This window comes from Polypterus senegalus, chromosome 5 (genome assembly GCF_016835505.1).
Source record: "Polypterus senegalus isolate Bchr_013 chromosome 5, ASM1683550v1, whole genome shotgun sequence".
NCBI lineage: Eukaryota > Metazoa > Chordata > Cladistia > Polypteriformes > Polypteridae > Polypterus > Polypterus senegalus.
The window spans coordinates 65,827,495-65,844,450 of NC_053158.1; the positions used below are offsets into that span (position 1 = coordinate 65,827,495).

Genomic DNA, 16,956 nt, shown 5'->3' on the forward strand with positions numbered 1-16,956 from the left:
TGCACAGTCTCAAGGGCATGGAGGAGATTCTAGGAGACAAGCAGTTACTCTAGGAGAGCTGGAGAGGGCCATAGAAGGTCCATAACCCATCAGCAGGACCAGTATCTGCTCCTTTGGGCAGGAGGAACAGGATGAGCACTGCCAGAGCCCTACAAAATGACCTCCAGCAGGCCACTGGTGTGAATGTCTCTGACCAAACAACCAGAAAGACTTCATGAGGGTGACCCAAGGGCCCCATGTCCTCTAATGGGCCCTGAGCTCACTGCCCAGCAGCATGCAGCTCGATTGGCATTCGCCATAGAATACCAGAATTGGCAGATGCACCACTGGTGCCCTGTGCTTTACAGATGAGAGCAGGTTCACCCTGAGCACGTGACAGAAGTGAAAGGGTCTGGAGAAGCCATGGAGAACATTATGCTGCCTGTAACATCATTCAGCATGAGCAGTTTGGTGGTGGGTTAATGATTGTCTGGGGAGGCATATCCATGGAGGGTCACACAGACCGCTACAGGCTTGACAAAGGCACCTTGGCTGCCATTAGGTATCAGGATGAAATCCTTGGACCCATTGTCAGACCCTATGCTGGTACAGTGGCTCCTGGTGCACGACAATTCCTGGCCTCATGTGGTGAGTATGCAGGCAGTTCCTGGAGGATGAAGGAATTGATACCATTGACTGGCCACCACACTTTCCTGACCTAAATCCAATAGAACACCTCTGGGACATTATGTTTTGGTCCATCCAATGCCACCAGGTTGCACCTCAGACTGTCCAGGAGCTCAGTGATGCCCTGGTCCAGATCTGGGAGGAGATCCCCACAACACCATCTGTCATCTCATTAGAAGCATGCACCGATGTTGTCAGGCATGTATACAAGAACACAGGGGCCATACAAAGTGCTGCGTACAATTTTGAGTTGCTGCAATTAAATTTTGGCAAAATGGACTAGCCTGCCACATAATTTTTCACTCTGATTTTTGGGGCGTCTTTGAATTCAGGGCTCTGTAGGTTGATCATTTTCATTTCCATCAAGCGATGTGGCATCCTTTGTTCCTAACACATTACCCAGTCTATATCAGTATAGATATCCAGGAGGATTTCTTTTTCCCATTGAGATCTGATGTGTTTTCAAAGTGTTCCTTTAATTTTTTGAGCAGTTTATATATATATATGTATATGTATATATATATATGTATATATATATATGTATATGTATATATATATATGTATATATGTATATGTATATGTATATATATGTATATATATGTATATGTGTATATATGTATATGTATATATGTGTATATATGTATATGTATATATGTATATGTATATATGTGTATATATGTATATATATATGTATGTATATATGTATATATATATATATATATTGTGAACGCTGGTCCGGACACACGGACATCATATTTACACCACACACTGTTTATTTACAAAGTCTATTTACAAGAAATACGCACTCATTAAACCCCAGTGCCTCCAGCACCGATTCCCCCAATGTCCAGGCCACACAGTCCTGTGTCTCTCTTTCCTTTGACCGCCTCCTGTCCTCTCTCCAGTTCCGTCCTCTTCCACCCGACTTCCACTAATGACTGGAGGGAGGCGGTTCCTCTTATGGGAACCCGGATGGGCTCCAGCTGCTTCCCGCAATTAGAGTTAGCCACACCCTGTGTGGCAGAAGTGCGGCTGCGCACTCCGGAAGCCGCCCAGGTGTCCCCTGTCGCCTTCCCCCGCACTTCCGCCACACACTCCGGACATAAGGCACTGGGCGCCGCCTGGCGGTGGCCACTGGTCCCTACAGGGCTGGGCTTCAAAGCCCCTACCCGAGGCCTCCTGCATAACCAGGACGGACGCCTCTCGGTCTGGAGGAGGCACACGCCCTTCTCTGATCCTCCAAGGCGTCCCGGCCGGGACCACAAAATATATATATATATATATATATGACAGCAACACTCATGACAATGACAATGTTAATCATGTTACGTTATTATTAAAATGTTTCCCTTTTCTTTTCATTACTTCTTTAACACACTACTTCTCCGCTGCGAAGCGCGGGTATTTTGATATATATATATTTATCTATGATAATAAAAGGCAAAGCCCTCACTGACTGACTCACTGACTCATCACTAATTCTCCAACTTCCCAAGTAGGTAGAAAGCTGAAATTTGGCAGGCTTATTCCTTACAGCTTACTTACAAAAGTTAAGCAGGTTTCATTTCGAAATTCTACACGTAACGGTCATAACGGTTGATAATGGTCGACAACGTCCGCCATGTTGAACTTTCTTATTTATGGCCCCATCTTCACGAAATTTGGTAGGCGGCTTCCCTGCGCTATCTGAAACCGATGTACTTACTTATTTCGATAGTATGACGCCACTGTCGGCCGCCATATTGAAATTTTCCAAATGTCACTAATTCTCCAACTTTCCGTGTAGGTAGAAGGCTGAAATTTGGCAGGCACATTCCTTACAGCTTACTTAGAAAAGTTAAGCAGGTTTCATTTCGAATTTAGGCGTAACGGTCGTAACGATCAACAACATCCGCCATATTGAACTTTCTTATTCATGGCCCCATCTTCCCGAAATTTGGTCGGCGTGTTCCCTGCGCTAACCAAACCAATGTACATACTTATTTCGTGGTATGACGCCACCGTCAGCCGCCATATTGAACTTTCCAATGTCACTAATTCTCCAACTTCCCGTAGGTAGAAGGCTGAAATTTGGTACTTATTTGGTGGTATGATGCCACTGTCAGCCGCCATATTGAACTTTTAATGGAAACTGATGTCCATACTTATTTTGTTGGTATGACACCACTGTCGGCCGCCATATTGAACTTTCCAACGTCACTAATTCTCCAACTTCCCGTGTGGGTAGAAGGCTGAAATTTGGCAGGCCCATTCCTTACAGCTTACTTACAACAATTAAACACTTTCTTATTTATGGCCCCATCTTCTCGAAATTTGGTAGGCGGCTTCCCTGCACTAACCGAAACCAATGTACATGCTTATTTCGTGGTATGATGCCACTGTCGGCCGCCATATTGAACTTTTCAACAGTCTTTGTTACTTGCGGCCCATCTTCAAGAAATTTGGTACACATGTTCCCAACGCTTAACTGATTCCTACTTTACGCACATATATACGCCCATAGCCTGCAGCTTGGTCACGATGGTGAGGCGCGCTGATCCCCATCCCAACGCCTCCCACGCTGTTGGCTGCCTGCCTATATAAGGCAGTCCTCCGTCGCCCAGTCTCTACATTCCCTTCCTTGCTTCACCACGGGGATTCACGCCTCCCTACTGATAACTACAGCCTTTTTGTTTAATCCACAGCCTCTCCGCTGTTTTATTGTTTGTTTACTTTACATTGCTAAGGTACCCATTTCCTTTATCATTCCAACCCCCATTACCATGTGTCTCATCGAGATGATCACTATCGATCAAAGAACTATCACTTACCGAGTGGTTTTCATGCCCGGAGATACCACCTACCTTTTCCATTCTCTTTGTTACATATTGCACGGCCATATCAGGCTCACTCTTGATATCTGGAGGAACATTGTGTCTTATGTATTGAATGACTGGGACAGGTTCAAGGTGTGGACTGATGACGGTACAGCACGGCACTATAAAAGTGAAATGCTTAAGCCCTTCACCTATGGTTCTGCATGTGAGTTGATGGCTGCCGCTGAATTGTTCGGTTGTCGCTTTCAAGTGTACCGAAATGGCCAAATATTTTACACCTTTCGACAACCACCAATGCCTCTTAAACATCTTAGATTCACAGGTGACGCATTTCAGTAGTGGACACTTTGATGTTTATGAATGTTTAAACTCTCAAAAGCTGGATGTGATTTTATCGCTGAAACCGGTTGTGTGCTTACAACGCTTGACAGATGCCGAATGTCACTTCAATACAACAAATCCAGCAAATACTGTCATAATTGAAACAAACCAGGACACTCAAACCGATTATGACAGCAGCAATCCAAGCTGTGAGATTTGAGACAAGATTTCTGTTCACATGGCCAACTGTAAGTTGCATGCTCAAGAGTAAGCTCAGCGCACAGCTTGATCATGTTACAACCGGAGGGCCGAACTGACAACATGGTTATACAAAGAGATCCTTAACAAATAATTATTGGCATATTTTCCCTCAGTTTAAAAAGGTAAAATTTTCTTCTTAATAAAAATTTTAATGCAGTACTTCGCTCTATGGCACGGGTGTTTTGTTAGTATATATATATATATATATATATATATATATATATACCTTTTATATACTAATAAAAGGCAAAGCCCTCACTGACTGACTGACTCACTGACTCATCACTGACACAATTAGAAGCGAGCGAGTAACATATAAAACCATATTCAGCGGCTCACGTGGAACTGACGAGTGCAGACAAAAGCAACAGTCCAAGAGTGCTGAACAAAACCAATTATATTGCTACACTCAAATAGATAAACCACACGCTGTGGTGCAATAGTAGAGGCTTCGCCTCTAGCTTGCACCACACGCTGTGGTGCAATAGTAGAGGCTTCGACTCTAGCGCTGATGTCCGAGGTTCGATTCCCGAGAGGGGATGCACTGAGTATGTACGCACGCATATTTATTCATTTTACCTTCGTATCCCCATGGTTTGAGACGATGAAAAATATGCGGTTAACGAGAAAGACAGATCACCAATTGAAGCTTTATGAATAATGGAAACTTTATTCGCGATCAATGATTGTTTTGGTAAAGCCATACTCAGTGTATTCATTAGATGAACGGTAAAAAAGTAAAAACGAGGGAGGGGTAATTATTGAGGCACGCAGGCAAAACCACAATAGCACGCTGGCTCGATGTACTGTAGCACGCTGGCCAACTTGATCTGAATTGGCGACATCACATTCAAAAATATATCTTTTCAAGTTCTATTTAGTCCATATGTGTCAAACTCAAGGCCCACAGGCCACATCCGCCCGGGCGTAATTATATCCGCCCCAGGATCATTTTATATACTGTATTATTGTTATTAATGGGTCTAGCTTATGATGCTGCAAGTTATTGCCAAAGCTAGCCCACCCCGATGCCGAAAAAGGTGATTCTGAACATAGAGCCTTTAAAAACCGATGGGAGGCTGAGTATATGTTTACTGACATTGCCGGTAAACCCGTGTGTCTCATTTGTCGATCTAATGTGGCTGTATTTACAGAATTTAATCTAAGACGGCACTATTAGACAAAACATCAGGATAACCTGAAAAACCTGAATGTAATGCAAAAGATACAGAAAGCAGAAGAGTTAAAGAAGAATCTGACACTAAAGCAGACGTTTTTACCCGTGCAAAATCACAAAGTGATTTCAAGTGAAACTACTTTATGGGAGACACAAATGCACTAGTGCAACTTGCCCCACTTTCCTGTTGCCAAGTAATGTTGAATCAAGTCCGCTGGTGTTCCCAAATCGCATTTGCTGATAAACTGAAAGCGAGTTACACACACTTTGGTGACTTTGAAGAACAAAAAGAATTTTTGAGTTGTTTTCGCCCATTTGCCGTCGATGTGGAAACTGCACCTGTGCAGATTCAGATGGAGGTGATTGAGCTGCAGTATAATGGCACACTGAAGGCAAAGTACGATACTGCAGGGCCCACACAGTTTATTTACTCCATTCCCGCAGAAATGCTCCAGCATCCAGTCTACATGCTGCTCGAACCTTGTGCATGTTTGGTAGCACATATCTGTGTGAGAAGCTCTTCTTAGTCATGAAGACTAACAAAACAGCACACAGGAGTCTCCTCACTGATGAGCACCTGCAGTCCATCCTGAGAATCTCCACAACACAGAACCTCACACCAAACATAAATGAACTTCTTGCCAAAAAAAGATGCCAGGCGTCCAGCTGTGATAAAATGACATATGAGCAAAGACAACTGAATGATTTGATTTTGCTAAAAAGAAACTTTATTTATATTTCCAGGTTTTGTTATGCCCCATGTTCATATTTATTTCTAAAATTTTGAAGGATATTTTTTTATGGGGGAAAAAATCTTTTGGGATATTTAAAATTTAATTTTTTTTTATATAAAATTACAAAAGGGAAAAAAAATTTAATGTTCTTTTAACGTTTACTTTATTTCTAACTTGTATAATTTAGACGCATATATTTTTAGGGAAGCAAAATTTATAAGTTATTTAAGGTTTGAGTTGATTTTTTCCCGGAATAATATTCTTCGACTTATTTAAAATTTAAAAAGAAAGAAAAACGATAGTTCATATTACCGGAAAAATTGCTGGGGGAAAATCATCCCTTTTAACAAACAGCGACATGATACAAATAGCCTGCCCATTTAATTTTGGAATGGATAAATAAATTAAGATTTTGTACAAATAATGTTTTCTTTTCTACCTTCAGGTTCGGGACCCCCCAACAGTTTGCACCCAAAGATTGTATATATATATATTGTGTGTGTGTGTATGTAGATATGTATGTATATATATTTTTTATATAAATATAAAATATATATAAAATATATATATATAATGTATATATATATGTATACATATGTATATATATGTATATGTATATATATGTATGTATGTGTATATGTATGTATGTATGTGTATATATATGTATGTATGTATATATATGTATGTATGTGTATATATATATATATATATGTGTATATATATATATATATATATGTGTGTATATATATATATATATATATATATATATATATATATATATATATATATATATATGTATATATATATATATATATATACTACTCAAAAGAATTAAAGGAACACTTTTAATCAGAGTATAGCATCAAGTCAATGAAACTTATGGGATATTAATCTGGTCAGTTAAGTAGCAGAGGGGTTGTTAATCAGTTTCAGCTGCTGTGGTGTTAATGAAATTAACAACAGATGCACTAGAGGGGCAACAATGAGATGACCCCAAAACAGGAATGGTTTAACAGGTGGAGGCCACTGACATTTTTCCTCCTCATCTTTTCTGACTGTTTCTTCACTAGTTTTGCATTTGGCTACAGTCAGTGTCACTACTGGTAGCATGAGGCGATACCTGGACCCTACAGAGGTTGCACAGGTAGTCCAACTTCTCCAGGATGGCACATCAATACGTGTCATTGCCAGAAGGTTTGCTGTGTCTCCCTGCACAGTCTCAAGGGCATGGAGGAGATTCTAGGAGACAAGCAGTTACTTAGGAGAGCTGGAGAGGGCCATAGAAGGTCCATAACCCATCAGCAGGACCAGTATCTGCTCCTTTGGGCAAGGAGGAACAGGATGAGCACTGCCAGAGCCCTACAAAATGACCTCCAGCAGGCCACTGGTGTGAATGTCTCTGACCAAACAACCAGAAAGACTTCATGAGGGGTGACCCAAGGGCCCCATGTCCTCTAATGGGCCCTGAGCTCACTGCCCAGCAGCATGCAGCTCGATTGGCATTCGCCATAGAATACCAGAATTGGCAGATTCACCACTGGTGCCCTGTGCTTTTTACAGATGAGAGCAGGTTCACCCTGAGCACGTGACAGAAGTGAAAGGGTCTGGAGAAGCCATGGAGAACATTATGCTGCCTGTAACATCATTCAGCATGAGCAGTTTGGTGGTGGGTTAATGATTGTCTGGGGAGGCATATCCATGGAGGGTCACACAGACCGCTACAGGCTTGACAAAGGCACCTTGGCTGCCATTAGGTATCAGGATGAAATCCTTGGACCCATTGTCAGACCCTATGCTGGTACAGTGGCTCCTGGTGCACGATAATTCCTGGCCTCATGTGGTGAGAGTATGCAGGCAGTTCCTGGAGGATGAAGGAATTGATACCATTGACTGGCCACCACACTTTCCTGACCTAAATCCAATAGAACACCTCTGGGACATTATGTTTTGGTCCATCCAATGCCACCAGGTTGCACCTCAGACTGTCCAGGAGCTCAGTGATGCCCTGGTCCAGATCTGGGAGGAGATCCCCACAACACCATCTGTCATCTCATTAGAAGCATGCACCGATGTTGCCAGGCATGTATACAAGAACACAGGGGCCATACAAAGTGCTGCGTACAATTTTGAGTTGCTGTTATTAAATTTTGGCAAAATGGACTAGCCTGCCACATAATTTTTTCACTCTGATTTTTGGGGCGTCTTTGAATTCAGGGCTCTGTAGGTTGATCATTTTCATTTCCATCAAACAATGTGGCATCCTTTCGTTCCTAACACATTACCCAGTCTATATCAGTATAGACATCCAGGAGGATTTCTTTTCCCATTGAGATCTGATGTGTTTTCAAAGTGTTCCTTTAATTTTTTTGAGCAGTTTATATATGTGTGTGTATGTATGTATGTGTGTGTATGTATGTATGTGTGTGTGTATGTATGTATGTGTGTGTGTATGTATGTATTTGTGTGTGTGTGTATGTATGTATTTGTGTGTGTGTGTATGTATGTATGTGTAAATATATATATGTATATATATATGTGGATGTATGTGTATATATGTATGTATACATGTATATATATATGTATGTATATATATGTGTGTGTGTGTGTGTATATACTGTATGTGTATGTGCTTAGTTACAGTGGTAACAAGGCATGATGGATCATGTTCTCATTCTGTTTACGCCAAATTCTGACTCTATCATTTGAATGTCTCAACAGAAATCGAGACTCATCAGACCAGGCAACATTTTTCCAGTCTTCAACTGTCCAATTTTGGTGAGCTCATTAGGCAAATTGTAGCCTCTTTTCCTATTTGTAGTGGAGATGAGTGGTACCCGTGGGTCTTCTGCTGTTGTAGCCCATCCGCTCAAGGTTGTGCGTGTTGTGGCTTCACAAATGCTTTGCTGCATACCTCGGTTGTAACGAGTGGTTATTTCAGTCAAAGTTGCTCTTCTATCAGCTTGAATCAGTCGGCCCATTCTCCTCTGACCTCTAGCATCAACAAGGCATTTTCGCCCACAGGACTGCCGCATACTGGATGTTTTTCCCTTTTCACACCATTCTTTGTAAACCCTAGAAATGGTTGTGCGTGAAAATCCCAGTAACTGAGCCGATTGTGAAATACTCAGACCGGCCCGTCTGGCACCAACAACCATTCCACGCTCAAAATTGATAAAATCACCTTTCTTTCCCATTCTGACATTCAGTTTGGAGTTCAGGAGATTGTCTTGACCAGGACCACACCCCTAAATGCATTGAAGCAACTGGCATGTGATTGGTTAATTAGATAATTGCATTAATGAGAAATTGAACAGGTGTTCCTAATAATCCTTTAGGTGAGTATATACTGATAAAAGATTTCAAGCCTTTCATGAGAAAATACATCCATTGGTTGTGGTTTACATAATTAAGAAATTATTCCATATCGTGCAGAGTTTTTTGAATTCTTGGGAAGTTTCAGGGTTTACTGAAGTTATAACCTGGAGCACTATTATACAAGTCTACTTTAGATACCCCTTTTACTTTTTAATGGCACAATATAACTTGGTCCAGTTGAAAAATTGTTTATCCAACTCTGTGGTAACTGTTACACCAGTGGACTTTCAATTATGATTTGATAAGTAGTAAAATCAGCTTTTCAGTTCACATAATTTAGGGCCCAACTTTACACTTCGTGCACAATTATTATGAAAGTCATTATTCTGACCTTATTCTTCTTATGCACATTTTCCAACTCAAATCCATGCACATCTGGATACTTATTGGATATATTCATTTTCAGGTGATATGTATTTGTATAGTGAGGAAGAGTATGATTAACAATATATTTGAGGTGTGTATAATTATTAGGCAGCTTCATTAGTTTAGGTAAAATGGAACAAACGAAATTTATCTGACACTGAAAAGTCAAAAATAGTAAAATGCCTTTCATACAGATGCAACATTATGGAAATTGCTAAACTACTGAGGCATGGCCACTGGAAAATGAAATGTTTGGTTGTGAACATTCAGCAGAGGTGCAAAAAATGCATGGAGAAGAAAAGGGGCAGATTAAATGCCAAAAAATTAGACCTGAAACTGCCAGGAACCCATTAGCATTCAATAACACCATATTTCAGAATTGCAACTTACCTGAAGTGTCTGTACAGTCATGTGAAAACATTAGGACACCCTTTGAAAGCATGTGGTTTTTTGTAACATTTTTAATAAATGGTTATTTCATCTCCGTTTCAACAATACAGAGAGATTAAAGTAATCCAACTAAACAAAGAAAACTGAAGAAAAGTCTTTTCAAGATCTTCTGTAAATGTCATTCTACAAAAATGCCTATTCTAACTGAGGAAAAAGATAGGACACCCTCACATGTATTCCCTCTTAAATTGGCTCAGATCTCACACAGGTATATCACACCAGGTGCACATAATTAGTAGATCGTTACTCTGCATGTTGAATGAGGCTTGCCCTATTTAAACCTCAGACATTTAGTTTGGTGTGCTCCTGACTGTTGAAGTGAGAGTGAGCACCATGGTGAGAACAAAAGAGCTGTCAGAGGACTTCAGAAAAAAGATTGTAGCAGCCTATGAGTCTGGGAAGGGATTTAAAAAGATCTCAAAAGATTTTGAAATCAGCCATTCCACTGTCCGGAAGATAGTCTACAAGTGGAGGGCTTTCAAAACAACTGCCAACATGCCCAGGACTGGTCGCCCCAGCAAGTTCACCCCAAGAGCAGACCGCAAGATGCTAAAAGAGGTCTCCAAAACCCTAAAGTGTCATCTCGAGAACTACAGCAGGCTCTGGCTACTGTTGATGTAGAAGTACATGCCTCTACAATCAGAAAGAGACTGTACAAGTTTAACTTGCATGGGAGGTGTGCAAGGAGGAAACCTTTGCTTTCCAAGAGAAACATCGAGGCCAGACTGACATTTGCCAGAGATAAAGTTGACAAAGACCAGGACTTCTGGAATAATGTTCTTTGGACAGATGAGTCCAAAATTGAATTATTTGGACACAACAGCAGAGGACATGTTTGGCGTAAACCAAACACAGCATTCCAAGAAAAGAACCTCATACCAACTGTGAAGCATGGAGGTGGAAGTGTCATGGTTTGGGGCTGCTTTGCTGCAGCAGGACCTGGTCAGCTCACCATCATAGAATCCACGATGAATTCTACTGTGTATCAGAAGGTGCTTGAAGAACATGTGAGACCATCAGTTAGAAAATTAAAGCTGAAGCGGAACTGGACCATGCAACATGACAATGACCCAAAACATACTAGTAAATCAACCAAAGATTGGCTGAAAAAGAAGAAATGGAGAGTCCTGGAATGGCCAAGTCAAAGTCCAGATTTGAATCCCATTGAGATGCTGTGGGGTGACTTGAAAAGGGCTGTACGTGCAAGAAACCCCTCAAACATCTCACAGCTGAAAAAGTTCTGCATTGAGGAGTGGGGTAAAATTTCCTCAGACCGATGTCGAAGACTGGTAGATGGCTACAAGAACCGTCTCACTGCAGTTATTTCAGCCAAAGGAGGTAACACTCGCTATTAGGGGCAAGGGTGTCCTATCTTTTTCCTCAGTTAGAATAGGCATTTTTGTAGAATGACATTTACAGAAGATCTTGAAAAGACTTTTCTTCAGTTTTCTTTGTTTAGTTGGATTACTTTAATCTCTCTGTATTGTTGAAACGGAGATGAAATAACCATTTATTAAAAATGTTACAAAAAACCACATGCTTTCAAAGGGTGTCCTAATGTTTTCACATGACTGTACAAGGTGTCAAGTGGTCAGAGACATGGCTAAGGTAATGAAGGGCAAAACATGAGCACCAGTGAATAAGATTCACAAGTTGAAGTGTCAACATTGGGCCAAGTATCTGAAGTCTGATTTAAAAGGGTTTTAGAGACAGTTAAATATGAGAATGACTCTTGATGGACCGTATGGGTGGATGAATCACTTATGGATACAGAGTACCAGTTCAAGTTAGGTGCCAGCAAGGTGGAGGAAAGATATTGAAGAGGACTGCTACTGTTAAGGATCAGTTGGTTGGACATTTTCAGGTTGAAGATGGACTGAAAATCAATTCCCAAACCTACAGTTCATTTTTGAAAGTGGTACAGGAAGAAATCTACAGCATTCAAGAAGGCCATGATGATCTTTATGCACAATGCTCTATTGCATGCATCCAAGTACAGTACTCCATTGCTTAGCAAGCTAGCAAAGGCCTCATGGATGACTGAATGATGACATGGCCCCATTCCTCACCTGAGAACTTTTGGACCCTTCTCAAACATGTGAATATATGGGAGGCAGCGGTTGCTACTTCAGCAAAAGTTCATTGTAAACAAATCAAGAAACTGACAGACTCTGTGGATGGGAAGCTCATGGAAGTTATTAAAAAGAAGAGAGGCTGTATTGGTCACTGAATATTTTTCAAAGGCAAAACTGTTATTTGTTGGTTGATATATTCTATTTTATGTTACTTATTTTTTTACACTTACTGTAAAACTGGAGAATAAGCAAGTGAGTGACGAAAAAATGATTAATAATTTAATTATAAATCCAGACACTAATGGTAGCCTAATTATTGTGCACTGCATATTTTCCCTAAGAAAGGGAAAGCTCACTTTTCCTTTGTTAAGCATTCATTTTGATGTAAAATAAAATGCTATATTGACTAAGACCATTGTATATATTTAGCAATAGCTTTTAACCTGTGGAAACCCTTTTCCTATTGCCATAACAAGTCTATACATTTCTCAGTGGCAGTTATACAGTATGCAAGATGCTTCAGAGTGTAAAATAAAAATGTAAACCATTCCACAACTTTGGCTCAGTTTCAACAAAATTTTGCACATATGTCTCACTTTGTCTGGAAGAGACCATAGACTATTTTTGAATCCACAATTTTGACTGTAGGGTTACATTTGGAGTTTTTTTTTATTCCAGTGTGTTTTAAAGACAGTGCCATCTGGTGGCTGAGATTAAGTGAAACACAAGAACAGCCTGAAGCCAGACTACCAGACAAAAGAAGCAGAACTGCTAGCCTCAAAAGCAACTGCAACACCAGAACTAACTGTAGCCAGACTAGCAGAAAAAGGTCCTGAGCTTAAAATTTATTGCCTGGGCAATGCCTAATGCTGCTGCTGTTTTATATTAAAACAGTCCAAAAGTAAAGTTTTGGTCTGTAAAATTGTAGCTTAATTTGACTAATAAACATATTCATAATTCTGAAATCTGCTACATATTTTTATTTGTCAGTTTAATGGATAATCTAGATTTTCAAATGTACCCAAGCTAAAACGTGTATTCTTTTACCCATTTACCCTTATCTGACATTGAAAATGAAGATGGAAAGTTCATAAAAAAAAAAAAAAAATCAAAATTTTTTACACTGACATGCAAGCTGAAACACTTTTGAATTATGTTAATATTAGAAAGATCCAGTCCACATTGTTGCTTGAAAAGTTCAATTTACATGCTGGCTAATAACAAATAATTACTTATAGTTACAATTAATGGTTATACCTAAACGGAACTTTTGTTGCAGTACTGGGCTGCTAGTCTTGCAAAGTACATCTCATTGTGTCTAACCGGACAGCTGCTTATAGATGACACTTGTTCTGTCCTTAACATTAGGATGTTCGATATGAACATATTGAAATTGTAATGTTGTAACAGTCTCTTCAACAGCCTGATGTTACCTGATACTGTGTGAAGGGAAATATTACATAATTAGGTACATGAATAAACACTCAGAAAATCATATGCATGTATACAGTTCCAGTCCTGTATGTCTGATATGTACTGGCATATTTAGCATATAAATAAGACATATTTACATATTTTTAAATCTGCAGATTTAATGTTCTTGTGATTCTGATAATGCAGGACTTTCAAAATTGTATTAAGTGTATAATTTGCCAGTATTTTAAAACACAAAAAAGCTACAGATCTGCTGTTGACTACATTTCTAACCCTAAGTAAAACACATCTGTTCTGGAAGAAGAAGTGAAAAATGTTCTTATTTTCTAAAGAGAGACTGTTTGCAGCTGTCTCTAGTCTCTTTATTGTGCTCAGCTCACTTGGTTATCATCTGCTCCTGCTAAATTTTTTATGTGCGACTTATTCTAACTGGCTGCTGTCTACACCTGTTTTATGTATGTTGCCAATCAAATCAGTTCTACTGTGTAATGTCTTTTCCTGGAAAAGGAAACGGATAAAAATATTGCCATGTAATATGTTTAAGAGTGCAATTATTTAGATTAAGTGATACTTTTCAAAGGGCAAATGTGTTAGTAATTTATTTAAGTATAGTAATATTATATGTAATTTGTTACTGTACCACTCTGCTTTTGTACAGTGTTATCAAAGTTCTAGAAGTACACAAAATTCTTCAAGATGTGAATGGAACGTTTGTAATTTTCTACAACACTGAAAATCAACCTTTGAAATGATTCTACACAATATAATGGAGAGATGAATTGGTAATTTAGCTACCCAGAATACTGTAGATTATAAATGAACAAAACAAGGTGACAGAAAATGTTAATTTTCATCTTGCCATAATCCATCTGTTTTGTGTCCAGTCTATCTCTAGGAGGGTAGATACATGTATACAGTTGTGCTTGAAAGTTTGTGAACCCTTTAGAATTTTCTATATTTCTGCATAAATATGACCTAAAACATCATCAGATTTTCACTCAAGTCCTAAAAGTAGATAAAGAGAAACCAGTTAAACAAATGAGACAAAAATATTATACTTGGAACTTATTTATTGAGGAAAATGATCGAATATTACATATTTGTGAGTGGCAAAAGTATGTGAACCTCTAGGATTAGCAGTTAGTTTGAAGGTGAAATTAGAGTCAGGTGTTTTCAATCAATGGGGTGACAATCAGGTGTGAGTGGACACGCTGTGTTATTTAAAGAACAGGGATCTATCAAAGTCTGCTCTTCACAACACAAGTTTGTGGAAGTGTATCATGGCACTGAACAAAGGAGATTTGAGGACCTCACAAAAAGAGTTGTTGATGCTCATCAGGCTGGAAAAGGTTACAAAACCATCTCTATAAAGAGTTTGGACTCCACCAATCCACAGTCAGACAGATTGTGTACAAATGGAGGAAATTCAAGACCATTGTTACCCTCCCCAGGAGTGGTCCGACCAACAAAGATCACTCCAAGAGCAAGGTGCATGTAATAGTCGGCGAGGTCACAAAGGACCCCAGGGTAACTTCTAAGCAACTGAAGGCCTCTCTCACATTGGCTAATGTTCATGTTCATGAGTCCACCATCAGAAGAACACTGAACAACAATGGTGTGCATGGCAGGGTTGCAAGGAGAAAGCCACTGCTCTCCAAAAAAACATTGCTGCTCATCTGCAGTTTGCTAAAGATCACGTGGACAAACCAGAAGGCTATTGGAAGAATGTTTTGTGGACAGATGAGACCAAAATAGAACTTTTTGGTTTAAATGAAAAGAGTTATATTTGGAGAAAGGAAAACACTGCATTCCAGCATAAGAGCCTTATCCCATCTGTGAAACATGGTGGTGGTAGTATCATGGTTTGGGCTTGTTTTGCTGCATCTGGGCCATTATATCAGAGTATTCAAAGGAAAATGTCAGGACATCTGTCCATGAACTGAATCTCAAGAGAAGGTGAGTCATGCAGCAAGACAACGACCCTAAGCATACAAGTCGTTCTACCAAAGAATGGTTAAAGAAGAATAAAGTTAATGTTTTGGAATGGCCAAGTCCTGACCTTAATCCAATCGAAATGTTGTGGAAGGACCTGAAGCGAGCAGTTAATGTGAGGAAACCCACCAACATCCCAGAGTTGAAGCTGTTCTGTACAGAGGTATGGGCTAAAATTCCTCCAAGCTGGTGTGTAGGAATGATCAGAAGTTACCGGAAACGTTTAGTTGCAGTTATTGCTGCAAAAGGGGGTCACACCAGATACTAAAAGCAAAGGTTCACATACTTTTGCCACTCACAAATATGTAATATTAGATCATTTTCCTTAATAAATAAATGACCAAGTATAATATTTTTGTCTCATTTGTTTAACTGGTTTCTCTTTATCTACTTTTAGACTTGAGTGAAAATCTGATGATGTTTTAGGTCATATTTATGCAGAAATATAGAAAATTCTAAAGGGTTCACAAACTTTCAAGCACAACTGTACAAATGCAGAAATGTATGTTGCGTGGTTTAATTACAAAAATCTATTGTTTCCAGTATTTCATTGAGGATTACTAGAAATAATTATTAGAAAAAATACATGTTGATACAATACAAGTATATACACATATTTTCTTTTTCTTTTTAAGTGAATGATAGAAATGTACTCCAAGATGAAAACAAGAAGCTTTGTCAGCAGCTGGAGCAACTTACTAAAAATTCTATGTAAGCAATTCTTTTCTGTTATCCATCCTTTTCAGATCCACTTAATCCCGTTAAAGGTTGTGTAGCTTATCAGGACAGCTTACCCTTGACACAAAGCAGGAATCAAGTACACTTGCGAACATTTAAACTTAACATTTAAAATGTAAACATGAAAGCAGTAGTTATTGCTTTCCTGATTATAAATTATATTTAAATAGCCCTTCTGTTAAAATAATTACAGGTACAAATTCTGCAATCCTGTGGAGAATACTGACCAAGAAGATGGAGTTATCCCAGATTCACCTGTTCATCAGATCTCCATGTCAATGCCCAACAGAATGAGAAGGAAAAAAGACTGTCGACATGTTCGATATGCTGAGAACTCCAAAGGGTTCCGATAAAACGTCACCCAGTAACGGTATGGATTTATCATTTTTTTATCATTAAAATTATGTTTAAGTATGAAATAGGAAGCCTTTAAAAGTGGTGCTCACAGTGTCAAAAAAACAATCAAAGTTTACTAAATTAGTAATATAATAGTACACCAAAAAATAAAATACAGCAGGTGCAGGTCTAACAAATAACTGTAAGATCAGTGA

General features: G+C 39.3%; 1 protein-coding gene across 1 annotated transcript in view; it reads left to right on the forward strand.

Moving 5' to 3' along the window:
• The first annotated feature begins 16,623 nt into the window (after positions 1–16,623).
• rbbp8 (retinoblastoma binding protein 8) overlaps positions 16,624–16,956 on the forward strand; it is a 43,139-nt gene continuing 42,806 nt past the window's right edge. Inside the window, exon 1 of the mRNA XM_039754730.1 lies at positions 16,624–16,775. Coding sequence (XP_039610664.1) covers positions 16,721–16,775 — 55 coding nt within the window. The 5' untranslated portion in view covers positions 16,624–16,720. The remainder of the gene's footprint in view (positions 16,776–16,956) is intronic.